Source organism: Bombus bifarius, unplaced genomic scaffold, assembly GCF_011952205.1.
Source record: "Bombus bifarius isolate JDL3187 unplaced genomic scaffold, Bbif_JDL3187 scf7180000007966, whole genome shotgun sequence".
NCBI classification, from domain to species: Eukaryota; Metazoa; Arthropoda; class Insecta; order Hymenoptera; family Apidae; genus Bombus; species Bombus bifarius.
Window position 1 is genome coordinate 3,519,156 of NW_022884352.1, and position 14,206 is coordinate 3,533,361.

Consider the following 14,206-nt stretch of genomic DNA (forward strand, 5'->3'; position numbering starts at 1 on the left):
ACGAATTCCAGTTATTTATACTCCTTGTTCTTTCAACAGTTCGGATAAATAGACTTCTACTGTACTAATTACGCGTTTGAATTAGAATATTTGCTGGAATTGTGGAAATTTCATTCGGTAAACGTAACTCGATGGGATCGCCAGTCTCGCGAACGACGTAATTCCAACTTACTGGAATTCTCGTAGATTAAATGAGAAATTCGTCGTAACCAGAGGAAAACTTGTTGCTCTGACTGAGAAGCAAAGTGACGTTAAATATGCAACAAGCGAAATTATATCTCCGTATAATTTTGTAAAAACAGAGGATACTTTATTTTATTAGAGAAAAGAGAATCTATGAATCTATCGTCGCGAACGTAAGTTTGCAACGATATTTTTCTGCAATTTCCTGTACTTTCAGGATTCGTTGTTAATATAGAAAGATGAACTTTTCGTATCATTTTATATCCACGTTGTTTCGATATAATGGCCGGTAAGCAACGCGGTAGACAAATACAGATATTTAATCTCCAACCTCTCGTATTAATTTAATTCTCGGCCCCTTCCTCCACCCACTGGTCCAAACGTTTCTGTTTATAAATTTGGGAAAGCCTGACTTGCACTCGAAATAGTCTAAGAGACCTCCACGGTGGACCAGATGCGTATTGAATTTCAAAGTAGATCAGCAGTAGATTCGCATAAAACTCTTAAATAGCTCGTACTGTATTCTCTGTATCCCTTCGATTATTGTTTATCGGTAAGCTTCTTCCTTTTCATCTCACCGATCGTTCTGTCGCTATTCTAATAAGCAGATGGCGATTTAAACGGACGTGGTTTCGTGCTGATGTGAAATCGTTCCTCTACGAGCACACGTTACACATAATATTTCATAGTTACCTTTATTCGTTTCAATAAAATGTTGATAAAATTATGGATAAACATCGTCTTACGTATAAATTGTTGAAAGCGTTAAATTTAGTATCGAATTGCTTTTCTTCTCACGTTACACCAAGCTTTGGCGTTTATTTTATACTCTGATTATATAGCGCATTTCTCTAGCTTCTTCTGGCTGCTTTTTCGTCTTTCGAAAGCAACTCAGAAAGTTCTGCTATGCGCAAGATTGTTGAGCAAGCTCTTTGCAGCGTTACTTCTATCGTACTACATTTTGTCTGCTCTGAATCACATCATTTTTATTCTTCTTTGCTATTTATTTTTGTTCAGAATATCTGAATATAGTTCAGCTAACGTTGAGCGCATTATCACAGAATAAATGCACATAGAGAACAAAAATAGCATTTATAAATATCATCGGAATTCTAAGATGATGTAGTTCCCACCGGCATCTTCGTAAAAGTGATTCTTCAAAATATTTTCAAAACCAAAAGGCTTTACCCTTAATAGGATTCAATGAGAAAATGACATTGTATATTTTATTCATATTCCTAATTAATACACATACAGGAATAAATTGATTTATGGTGTAATACTTTTTGCTTTGTTCTCATCAGTTGGTTGAAGATAAGTTTAGTTAAAGGAATAAAATAAAGAAATATTTATTGTATTACATATCGTGAGTTTAGTGCCGTTGGTGGAACATTTGCACATGTACGAGTTAACAGTCATATATTACAAGTCTGGGACGAAGACAACTGTTCCCCTTTACATCAGCTTCAAGATAATTAACGAATTTGCCTGAGCAGTAAAGCAACGTGTTCTGACAAACTTCCAAGCGTTTATGCTAACGACAGCTATATATTCGTAGACCGTTGTAGTCAACTTGATACGGAAGGTAGCAGAAAATAATTTTCAGAAAAACAGCGAACGATTCATGGAAAGGTTTCTAGCTATAAAAAGATTCTCATCTTAAATATAGAAAAGAAGAAACAATACGGCAGTGAGCGATGAAAAATATGAATAAGATAAATTGTGTAAAATAAGCTTGAAAATACCGAATACTATTTTCTACCACCAAACGGAACAACGATATATCCAACATATTTCAAGAATATTTTGCTTAATTATTCCACTGTGAATTTTGCATTATTCGCAGAATTTTTGGGAGGCTGTTTGAACGATAAATTTGCAAATAGAAAATATGCAGAAATTCCAAGGCATTAAAGAGTGAAATTTCAAAGAAACGACGAAGATCTATTTGAAAGTTACATACGTCTTTCATTTAAAGTCTAGCTTTTTACTGAAATAACAAACGCTTAAACTGTTTCCACGGCAGCAAGTATCATTGTGTCAGAATTGCTCACAATGATCGTATAGTTCGATCGGAAAACACTCTTAGTTGGAATTTATCTTTACAGATGTGGCGATATAGGACACAAATGTAAGAATGGAACAGAGTCCAAAATAAATCAATTAAGATAGGATAAATATGATAATTAAACAATTAGATTGTTGCATTGAAATTTCAATTGATCGTATAAAATAACTATATTTATAATTATAATTTATAAATAAAATAATTATACTTCATATTTTAAAAAATAATCCACAAATGGTCCAAAATCTCTTATCTTAAAGAATGTTATCATTGCTCGATATATTTATACGTAAAATTGTCTTCGAATTTGTATAAAATTTTGTTAATAACGTATAAATAACGCAGCAATGAAAGAAGAATAACATTAGAAAAAGAAAGAAGAAAATATCTTCTTCGTGAATTTATAAAGAATTTTGTCTCGCGTTCCTGTTTATTTCTGCTGTCTCGAGGAAGAAAATAGTTCACTGGAAAATATTTTATAGCGATATTTGTCAGAAAAAATCATTTTATTCGCCTCTAACGCGTCATCTAACTAAATCATATATTTTGTTACCTTCAATGAACGATCAGATACTTCTTATTCCATCTTTTTTTTCAATATCTATTATAAATTTCCAACCTGTTATAAATTTATTATTTTCCAAAAACTAACTGCTATTTTTATTACTGATACTCGTATAAAGTCAATGTAAATTCAATTGATATAAAAAAAACGTACGTAAATATCTTTCAAAAGTTATCCAACGAATAAAATAAATGTGAAAGTTTATGTTTTCTTCCTGACTAATGTAAAAGAGCGATTTCTTCATTTAAAGAGATACGTATCGTGGAAGATGATCTCGAGATATCTGCCAAGTCAGCTGTCAAGAGGTACTAAGATGTCTGGCCTCCTTTCTAAAAGCTGTTAAGTACTTACAAAGTTTCAGTGAGCTCGATACGATAACACTCGGTACGTTTCTAGTGAGAACGATACTACTCGATAATGCACTTGGACGGAACGTTAGACACTCCGCATGGAATGAGTATAGGAGTAATGTCAAATTGACAGACACTATTCCAATGAACCCTCGAAGTGAACTGTTTCACTGGAGACTAAACTAAAGTCGACAATATATCCTGCAGTATATCTTGTCTCTATAGTTAGATGCCTGCCGCCCCACCCATCCTTTAGCAAGAAACCACGCATCTCCTTCATAAAAAATTAATGATACATAATGCAACTTTATTGCACAATTGTTCGAGATGGCAGGTTCTACCATTTGGCATAAGTTCTATTCTGTCTTCAATTAACCACTGGTTTTCGTTACAGAAAATAAGTACGTGGTCGAACAGTCTGAAACACTTGAAGAACCCGTGCCATTCAGTATTTTACATATCATACGTTAAAAAATATGTGAAATGCAAACTATCGGATTCCACTGAAGTCGATGATAGGAAGTATAATTGTTGTGACTCGTGCTTGAAACTAAGCAATTGTAATTTGAAATTGTTTTCTCGATCGTCCCTTCAAAAAGGATAATAGAAGATTCAATCGATTTTGACTGATGACGCGTAAGAATTTTGGCGATCACAAGGACACGCGTTAGGATACCTTAGGGTACATCTCACACTTGCGATTATCTTATAGATTCTTATAGATCTATAAATAAAATTCCAAATCGTTCGATGCTTCGCAACGCTTTCACTACCTAAATCCAGGCGATGAAGCGATGAAACGATAAAATTACGTTTTATACTAGACACAGAGTAAACTTCAAAACATTCTAAAGATAGAATACACAAACATAATCTGTTGTAAGAGCATCGAATAAAATCATGAAATATTCACTCGATTTCTAGCAATGAATTCAAGCTTTGCGGATTATTAAGCTCACATTGTTTATAGAAATTTGCAATCCAATTTAATTGGCTGTTAAAGTTCTTTTATGTTTCTGTTGGATACGCTCACTTGTTGTGCTTCTTCGATAGCAACAACAGAGTCGAGATATCTCGCTTTACTAATTCATTACTAATTCATAATTCTTCATGAAAGAAAATCAAACAACGCTTTACACTTTACCGAATCTTTTTGTGTAAAATTGTCCTCATAAGACCGCTCATGCGCATTATTTTTTTGCTAAATGAATCATTTTTTATGCTATATGATGTCAAAAATTATTATAGCCTTGCGGTAGTGTGATTATGTGCATGAACATATTTTATATGCATAAGAGCTTCTAATCTGTAATCGTGTGAAATAAAAATAAGAATGAAATAACGAAAAGTAATCGATTGGAAAACTGATGGAAATAGAAGAAGTAATGACTTACTGTGAACGTGTAAAATCCTTCCGGTATCGGTTGACCACCAAACTTAATGCTGAGGGTATAATCGCCAGCATCCGCCACAGTATAATAAATGTTCACCGTGCCATCGCCATTATCTTCGATATCGATGTCCACCACCTCACTGAAAGATAGCATACAGGATATAAAAAGAGGATTGTCATACGTGTTAAAATTAATAGGAAATTTTTTAAATATCAAGACCTTTGTCTTTTTCTTCATTGATTCATACCTATCGTTAAAAATGTATCATGAGTTCTGACAAAAGAATTTTTATGCAACCAATTCGGTATACTTGTTCCTATTGTCACTGTAGGAACAGATTAACGATCATGCGTGTAAATCAAGAATAACGAAAATAATGGTAAATTGATGAGATGGGATAAAATCATAAAAAAAATTCCTGAAAAATGTTTGTCCCACATGATCGGTCAAATATAACTTTTCTACAATTTTTCACAGATTTCTACTTTAATCTTGTCCTTTTCTCTCTCGTTATCTGTTACATTTCGCTAAAATAACTTGGACGTTCTAGCAGATTTTAAAAATTTCAACATGACCCCGATATTTATTTTTGAATCGTAAATTTATTGATGTTGAGTCTTTTGATACGGCTTACCAACTCCCCGTCTCGTTGGTATGTAAGCTATATTTATAGAGTCGCCAACGTTCCTTCTGATGCCTCGTAAAACGGCAGTAACAAATGCAAAAAAGTTTTTCATGAACGACATTTCCATTGTACACGAGTATTTCATTCTACATTGCATTGTTCCTATGTCACACTCTATATATATGTATATTTTATAATACACTCAAGCTAACAGTCAAACTGTACGTACTTGCTCATATTTCTTATCGCTAAAATGTTTATACAAGCATCTTGTAACACTGTAGAGAAAATTAAGAAATTAAAACTTGAAGAATTTGCTCCTTGAAGACTACCATGGGTGATGCTTTGTTTTAATGTTATCGTCTTCTAATTGTCAAGAAATAAAAGCAATACAGAATAAAGATAATCAGAAGAGATTTCCCTGTTCATAATGCACCGAACTTCCATTGAGTTTCATTATATTTAGAATACATACATATGTATATATGTCGAAGAGAATTCAATCATTTTTATGTATAATCATGTACACAATGTGCAAAATGAGTTAATTCAAGATAGCGCTCATGTAAAACGTCAATAATGAAACGCGATATATTAATGTTTCTATTGGCAATTAGAGATGTCAAGACCGGCATTTCTGCTATTACTTTAAATGACACTAGCCACTACTTTGTGCCAAAACGTAAATCGTTTATTTACTAAGGCGATAGCATGTCGGATAAATGCCAATATTTCAAACACAAGGGATTCTTCGAGAGTTTCGTGACTGACTAATATTTACTCGCCGTCAACATCAACCGGATGATTAATATTCACTTGATAATAAATGCATCTATATGATTTCTATAAACTAAATATTAGCAAAACAAACGAACGATTGTTAGAACTATCGCGTAGAAATGATGCAGTTCTTTCCAACGAATAGAAATACGATAATGCTCATCTAAATTCCAATAGAGTTATTTTTGTCTAAATTCGAACGATTCAGCCTCAACACTCTTCGTTGATTGAACCATTTATTTCGAAAGTGATGTAAGTCCATCTTCCTTTATTTCCAGATATTCAATTGTTCGCGTTTTCATCTATTGAAAAATCCACGTCTTTCCGTGCTTAAATATACACCGCTTCTAAAATAAATGATTATGCAGTTTAATTTATTAACGAATTTTCGTTCACATAAATATTTTCCATTAGAAGTTGATTGAAACAAAGTGAAAATGTTTAAAAAGATTTAAATTGTGAATTGCTTATAAATAAAAAGTTCACGTGAATGTATGCATTATGTAAATTCCTCGTTTCCTGAATTTTTTCAAAAAATGGGCTTGCACCATTTCTAAAATAAACGATCCGATTATTCTACGTGGAAATTCGCTTACCTTCCAGAAGTAGATCGTATGCGACAGGTCACTGCACCACGTCCTGCATTTTCGGTATCCACGGTGATACAGTACTCTTCACCCTGAGCCAAAGTACGTTGAATACCCTCTTTGATTTTACATTTCTCAGCTCTGCCGGTGGACAAGCTCTGAACGTTTATTGGGCATCCTGGTATTTCTTTGTCGCCGTATTTAACGTTGACCTTGTAACGACCGCAATCATCGGGCAAATAGGTCGCCTTATATTTCCCGTCTCCAAGATCCTGAATTTCGACCTTACGAGGCACCTGATCTGGTCCCTAGACGCAATTTGATATTAAGATTCAAGAAAACTAATTGTCAGTTTAAATGTACTTCAAATTATACAGGTCGTTTTCTTTATTCGGGTGACTAAAATTGTCAAGAAAGTGTTTTTATATGTTATAAAAATTGTTACAAAGAGGTACGATATTTGGCATAAATAATTTTGTTCTCGACAGAATAACGAAGGATATTTCAATGTGAAGATAATGTTTTTTAACGAAACCTTGTATTTTCTTATTCATAACACGATATATTTTGTTGAAACTACTTCAAGATGTATAGTTCCTCTAACGTCACCTTGAAGCTATTGTACGCGGGATTGCAAATCTCATTTAAAAAGTTACATTCAATTTACTTGTTCAAATTTGAGTATCCTTATACTCCGTGTTATCACATCGTTTTCTATATTATTTTTAAGAACCTTTCTTGAAAGATTTAAAGAATAGCTATCATTGATTCTAAAATAAGATAGTCCTAAGATAATACGATTTCGTAAGACTGTTAGATAAGATTAATTAACACGTTATTCGCTCCATTTATGGTCCCAATTTTGATTTATAAAAGTGTGATGTAACGGAAACTGGAACAAAATGCAAATGTTATTAGAGAAGGCGCGCATGAAAAAGCTTGAACGTATTAAACGAATGATATGTAACGTAATATAAACTGTAAATGAAGATATAATCGGAAGCTATGCAAAGTGGAGAGACATGGATAAAACAACAATAAATAACACAGGCGGTATAACATTTATTTATTACTTACCAATACTTGAACCTCCAGATCACCGTAACCAGCTTCGGAGGTGTCTACTACGAAATCAACGGGAAAAGATGCGGTACAAACAGGTGCCACACCAAGTCCCGTGACAGCAACCTTATTTGGCTCTACAGTGGGCAGAACTTTCGGTTTGAAAGGACTTCCTGGAATATCTTCTCCATCGAAAATAACTCCAACTTGCAGATCACTGTCAGGAGATGGTGGTTGATATGTAACTTCGAATAATCCATTTCCACAGTTTTTGATTATTGGTTTCTGAACTCGTCCTTTGTTGGTCTTCAGCGTGACATTCAATTGTGCTGGATTGCACTTGGAGGTATTCACCATGAACTTCGTCGATATATTTTCTCTTACTACTTTCAAGCCTTCGCCGTAGGCAGTCACGTTGTTCGCTTGCATGTCGTCCACGACTTGGACTTGGAAAGGAGACCCAGGAATGTGTTGCTCGGCAAATTTGATGGATATTTCGTAGTCACCCGGCGACGGTGGAAAATACTCCACTGTGCAATAGCCATCGTCGTTTCCTTTGCAAGTCACCTGCGCGTAGTCGTTGCCTTCCATTAATAGAGATAATCCGCCATTTCCAGCATCTAAACATTTACAAATCATTTTATGCTATCTAATTATATAGTTATAAATTAATTCGACTAAGTAGTAGAGTCGAAAACTAATTTAAATATGACAAATTAATTCAACTAACGAAGCAAGTAAGCAGAAGAGAGAATCATCACAGAGATAAAAGACAATGTAGTTAGGAGATGTTTATCTTTGGTCGATTAAGTTATATAAATTTGAAAAATGTGTAAATGCAACTAATTAAGTTCTATTGAAATTCCCTTCTATGTTCCAGAGACGGCGCCATCAGATTACCATAGACGGTCGATCGAGAACCGAGGAACAAATATTTTCAATCAAAATTAACTTTTTTCTGTATGAAGATAACATAAAGAAGCTTCCAAAGCTAATGTATGGACATGTATGTGTAAGTGCATAGCCACAGAAGCGAAATTACTTTGTCACCAACTCGATACTACTCGTACAGGTAAATCAGTAAAATTTGCTCGTTTTGTCTCTCAAAAATTTTACCTTTCGTTTCTACGACGAACGTGTTGTACTTATTCACGAATCCTTTTTTCAAACCTGGTCCGTACGCTTTACATTTGCTAGGATCGCTATGGTATTTAACGTTAACTGTAAAGGGTGAACCGGGAACTGGAATGTTGTCATAACGTATGTCTATAGTATGAGGTCCTTCTTCAAATGGCTTGTAACTGACGCAATAAGTTCCGTCCCTTTGTAAAGCAATCACTTTCTCAGTCGTATTGCCACTGGGATTGTTAATTATGCAGGAAAGTTTGTCATGATCGTTCTTCGCCTTTGGAAGCGCTCGAGCATCCACTGTGAACTCCGTTGCACGATTTACGCATGGGCCTGAAATTTGCCAAAAATATATTATTACAATACGTATATTTATTATGTATAATTTAACAGATTAAGAAAAGTTGCAGTTTTTTGAAATTTCGTGACAAACATTCGTGAACTATTTATACAAGTGTGTAGGATAATTCAATACTTATAGAAATAAAAATGGATAATAGTAATCGGAAATATAGGCTTAAATAGTTAGAAGCTATATTTATAGCTTCGTGTATGTATCTTGAAACATGTGAAAAATATAAAACATAACTTCTAAAAAAGATATTAACAACAAACGTGGCGCACTAAACAATGCACAGGTGTCCGCTGCCTGTAACTTATAAACAGTGTAATTGCTCGGAAGGAGATTTGGATCGAATTCGCAAACATAAAAAATTCCTTTTATACAAAATTCCGGAATTTTTTAGGATAGAAATCCTAAGCAATTACATATTCGTTTGCTATATTTTCGATGGAAAAGAATATCCTTGGTATTCATATATGATTTAAATAATAAATTATAATTATAATTTATAGAAAATATCTCAATATAATGAATTTCTCTAATAAGCAACAAAAAAAAATTCAAAATACCACAAAGCATGCATACAGTGCACTTTTTTATGTATCAAACTGTGTAATGTGCATCTCTGTCATAAGTTGCAGCATAAACACTATCACAAAATCGATGAACAAACAAAAATACCCAAAATTACGTTGGATAATAATTTGGATGAAATACATTTCGATGATTCACCTTTATCTTAGATAAAAGACGCACGAATTGTTTACGATTAATAATACTCTTGATTTATTATTATCAATTAAGAAAGACTGTTGTTTGGAAAGATAGTCGCAAATTTTCAAGGAGAGAAAGAAGAAAACTGAGAAAGAAACTACGTTCCTAAAGATGTAGGTAATATTATGTCTAATAACAACAGATTTAATAATAATGAAAAAGCTCATTTAGATGAAACGTAAAATTGTCATAGGCTTAAAAGAATTAAAACATCGGTTCGGTTTCGACGACATCGATAAACAAATTAACGAGTCATTGTTGCTTTGGTAAAAGAAAATTTCTTCGAAATATACTTCATCCGTCTCACCATCCACCTAATATGTACCTACGTTATAGCACACTACACACGCAAAAGAAAACACCCGGAACACTCCTGCTGTTAATAAAAGCGGAACCTTGCAAAAGCACGACAAACGATACCGTTTGGTTGAATGCCGGTCCCAGTGACTTTTATCTTCGACACATCGACGTCTTTTACAACGATCGCCTGGAAAGGCGAGCCAGGAATATGCTTCTCGTTGAAGGTAATATTGATACCATAATCGCCAACTTCCGTAGGTAAGTACGCAACGGAACACGTTCCATCGCCATTATCTCGACAATTAATGGCAGCTTCGCAGGGACCTTCGACCGTCACACCGAGATTGCCTTGTCCAGCTCCGCGAGTATCGATCACGAACTCAGCCGGTTTGTTTATTATTCCATGGGTTAAACCTGGCCCAGAAGCTCGGACCTTTTCAGGATCCGAGCCATGCACGCAGGTCAATCGATACGGCTGGTTGGATATTGGCACTCCGCCGAAACTAATCCCCAACAGATATTCGCCTAGTTCTGTCGGCGTAAAATTCACGAGATAGCCTTCGCGAATTGGTATCACGTGCGCCTTGATACGGTTGCCCGAAGGTGCGGTTATCGTCACCTGAAAGTCCGCTGGCTTGCCTGCGTCCTGAGTTATCACGAGGAACTGCTGCAAGCTGTTCACTGGAGCCGCTGTGACATGGATTTAGTTTCGAATTGTTTAGTTTTCTTCCCATTTTCTGCTCTACCTTTTGTCTTTCTTAATTACAAGTTTAAAATCGCATGCACCTTCCAAAGTGACTAGCGATCACGATGAGAGTAGTCAGTGGTGATAAAAACCAATATTCTTGAGAAAGGCCAGATCTCTTTTGCAAAGTCTTGCTCTGTAGTGTGTTTTTTTTTTTTTTTTTGTGAATTCGTGAAGTCATGCTATGCTCTTTTCATACCGTACTTACTTGGAACAGATAATTAGCATGTGATTGATAGAGTTTCGTTTGGTTAAGTGGAAATAGACGACCTGCATAGACCGACGTAAACGTTACGATCGCTTGCTAACTCGCTTAGATTTCTTATTCGCCTCGCTCAGAGATTTTTCCCTAGTCTTTAAGAAATCTTAGATACGAGCATCGAATTCACGATATGAACATTTACAAAACTATAAAGATAGGGCGATGAGTGTAGCCGAAAAAGATATGCGTGGCCTATGTCTGATATTCTATCGTCCTGCGTTTGTCTGACTATGACACTCTCAATCTCCTGTAACGCTACTGTAAACAATTCTCTTTCAACCAGAGTGCTTCTCGAATTTATTATTTATAATAATAAATCGAAATCGTACACTGTGTATAGCTCGTAGCGATACATTTTGAAGATTTAGAAACTTTGAGATTTTAGAGATTTTAATAATATTCGTAATTATTGAATTACAACGAATTAGACATAGGCATAATAATAGGCATAATAAATAGGTAATTTTATACTTACTTTGAGCAAGACCTTCTACTTTGACCTCGGAGATATCGATATGCGATTCAACGTTCACTTTAATCGGACACTGAGGTGCGTTCAAGCCTCCATAATTCAAATTTACGGAGCAAGTTCCTGGTTCTCGTGCTACGTAAGTGATAGTATGCGTGCCATCCTTGTTGTCCGAAAGTGAAAATGGAATTTCTTTGTTGTCAGAATCTTTTATGTTCACGCGAAGTTCACCTGATCCAACTTCGCGACAATCGACGATAAAATGCGTTGGTATGTTCGACTTGACCCCTTTCTCGAGTCCGGGTCCGTATGCTGATAACATAGCAACGTTTAAAGGTCCTTCTACCTTTACTCGATAAGGTGAGTGTTTCGTAGCTACGCCACCGTAAATAACCTACGAATATTATCATATAATTATTTAATATCAATTTTATTTATATTTTTGTGTTCTAAATATGTATATAATTTATCTTATTCCTAACAGTTAGATATATCTGTACTTTTAAGTACTTTCCTAAGTAATATAACATTTATCATCGTCTTTATTCGCTGGTATTTGCTATTTCGTAAAATTCCACCAATTTTTTGAATTATAATTTGATATCGTAAAATCAAAGCGACGTACGAAATTCTTTATGAATCAGACCAATTCCGAAGAAATTTTTGGTCTTTTTCAAAGAACATTTAGCATCGATAAATTCTTATCTTATCTCAAGTATCAACTCGTCTTACGATTAAGCCATATTTTATAGAATATCGAAACGTTGCATCTGTCAAAATTTTCAATGCCTCACCATGATAACGTGATTTGATGCAGACGTAGGAGTATAGTGACATTGCACTGTGCCATCGTGATTATCCTCCAATCGAACGGGTACATCCTTTCCTTGAATATCTTGAACAACGACTTCCAACGGTGCTTGCCCAGCTTTCTTTACGTCCACCGTAAAATTCGTCGGTTTCCCAACAGGAAGAGTCTCCGCTTGAATTCCCGGACCGTACACTTCAACCTGCAAATCGTACTTTGTTAAATCACTCGTCTTTCATTCACTCAGTTCATCGAAACGATTTCAGAGCATCGAAGAAGCGAACTACAATATTCAAAAAATATCGGAACAAATAAGAATAGTTAGCAAAATTTTAATTAACCCTCAATTAGCATCGTTGTAATAACAGAATTAACATAATCTTCGCTTCCTTAATTTCACATATATTCTGTATTTTAATTGATAAGGTTTATCAATGGCCAACATATAGCGTATAAATTGAAATGAAATATTCCACAATTAAGAAACTTTAATCCAATGTAAACTGAATGGCCATATATCCAGCAATACCAATTGCGAATTAATAATTTAGGCATGAACGAACGATCGAACGAGCTTTGCTGGTGACTTTCTATGTCAAAGCAACGTTAAGGTCGATTAAAACAAAAAGAGTGCAATACTGTTATATTAGGACACGATCGAAAGCCAAAGGACCACGAATATATGAAAATCAGACCTTGTCAGGATCGAAGTCCCCTTTCGGCAAAATATTCACGATGTAGGGCGATTTCGGAATATCCTCGTTATCGCAACGAATGTGAACCGCGTATTGGCCTGGTGCAGTTGGTAAGTAGGATATGACGCCTGTTCCATCGCCGTTATCGTGACAGAAGATTTTCGCTTCCGAAGGTCCTTCGATCGCGAATCCAAGACCAGCGGTTTCTCTCTGTGTGTCTATAATGAACTTGGCTGTATGATCGACTATACCACCGTGAAGACCAGGCCCATAAGCTCTGATCGCTGATTCCTTGTAAGGGCCAACGTTCACCTCGAACGGTGACTTGTAAATTTCTTTTCCGCCGTATGTTATCATCACCACGTATCGTCCCTCTTTCATCGGTGTGTAATTACACTTGTACGTTTTTTGGTCAATTTTAACCATACTGGAAAAAATATATATATATAAGTGGTGCTTCGAAGTCCATAAATCGGCCAAAGAATCAATTATAAAAATCAAAAGAAAAAAAGTCAATTAAGAGTATTAATTTACGAAGTCTTGCTGCTGTATATTCCTAATTGAACAATCAACTTTATTTCTTACACCATTTGAACCTCGAATTGCATCTGTAAAAGTGTAGAAACTTTCGATGCAAATGTACTCAGCTTGAATCTGTACATTGAACTCGCGTACAATTTATGTTATATTAATTAATATGTCAATTTTTGTCGAGTGTCATTTACAGCATAGAGCCTAAAGGTACTTCTATTATTACATAGAATTAAATTATATTTGTGGACGTTCAATATTAGCTGGAATTCACAGTCACTTTAGTTCCAATGCTCGATTCAATAATTATTAATAACCAATCGATTAGGTAGAAATTGATGTACAAATCTGTGTGTGAAATTTGTTTAGCTTTGTTCCGCGAAAGTTAAATCCATACAACTTCGATTAATTCGAAGCTCATAAAGAAATAAGCCTACCAAGTTGCTTGGATGATCATGTTCGTTAGATTAAATACATCTTCTGTGTATCTTCTTCGTCACAAATTCTAATAAATAATTTTTAATCAAGATTTTATCA

General features: G+C 34.9%; 1 protein-coding gene across 5 annotated transcripts in view; it reads right to left on the reverse strand.

Moving 5' to 3' along the window:
- The window catches only part of LOC117217312 (filamin-A), a 51,744-nt gene that overhangs the window by 21,958 nt on the left and 15,580 nt on the right, over positions 1–14,206 (reverse strand). For 2 of the 5 annotated variants that reach the window (XM_033464836.1, XM_033464829.1), the window contains 8 exons: positions 13,139–13,565; positions 12,430–12,645; positions 11,642–12,029; positions 10,280–10,849; positions 8,731–9,075; positions 7,630–8,234; positions 6,562–6,860; positions 4,561–4,699 (listed from right to left, as the gene is read on the reverse strand). In XM_033464836.1, coding sequence (XP_033320727.1) covers positions 4,561–4,699; positions 6,562–6,860; positions 7,630–8,234; positions 8,731–9,075; positions 10,280–10,849; positions 11,642–12,029; positions 12,430–12,645; positions 13,139–13,565 — 2,989 coding nt within the window. Of the gene's footprint in view, positions 1–3,167; positions 3,318–4,560; positions 4,700–6,561; positions 6,861–7,629; positions 8,235–8,730; positions 9,076–10,279; positions 10,850–11,641; positions 12,030–12,429; positions 12,646–13,138; positions 13,566–14,206 lie in introns of those variants that run through there. The other 3 variants (XM_033464843.1, XM_033464853.1, XM_033440974.1) reach the window with 2 other exon arrangements.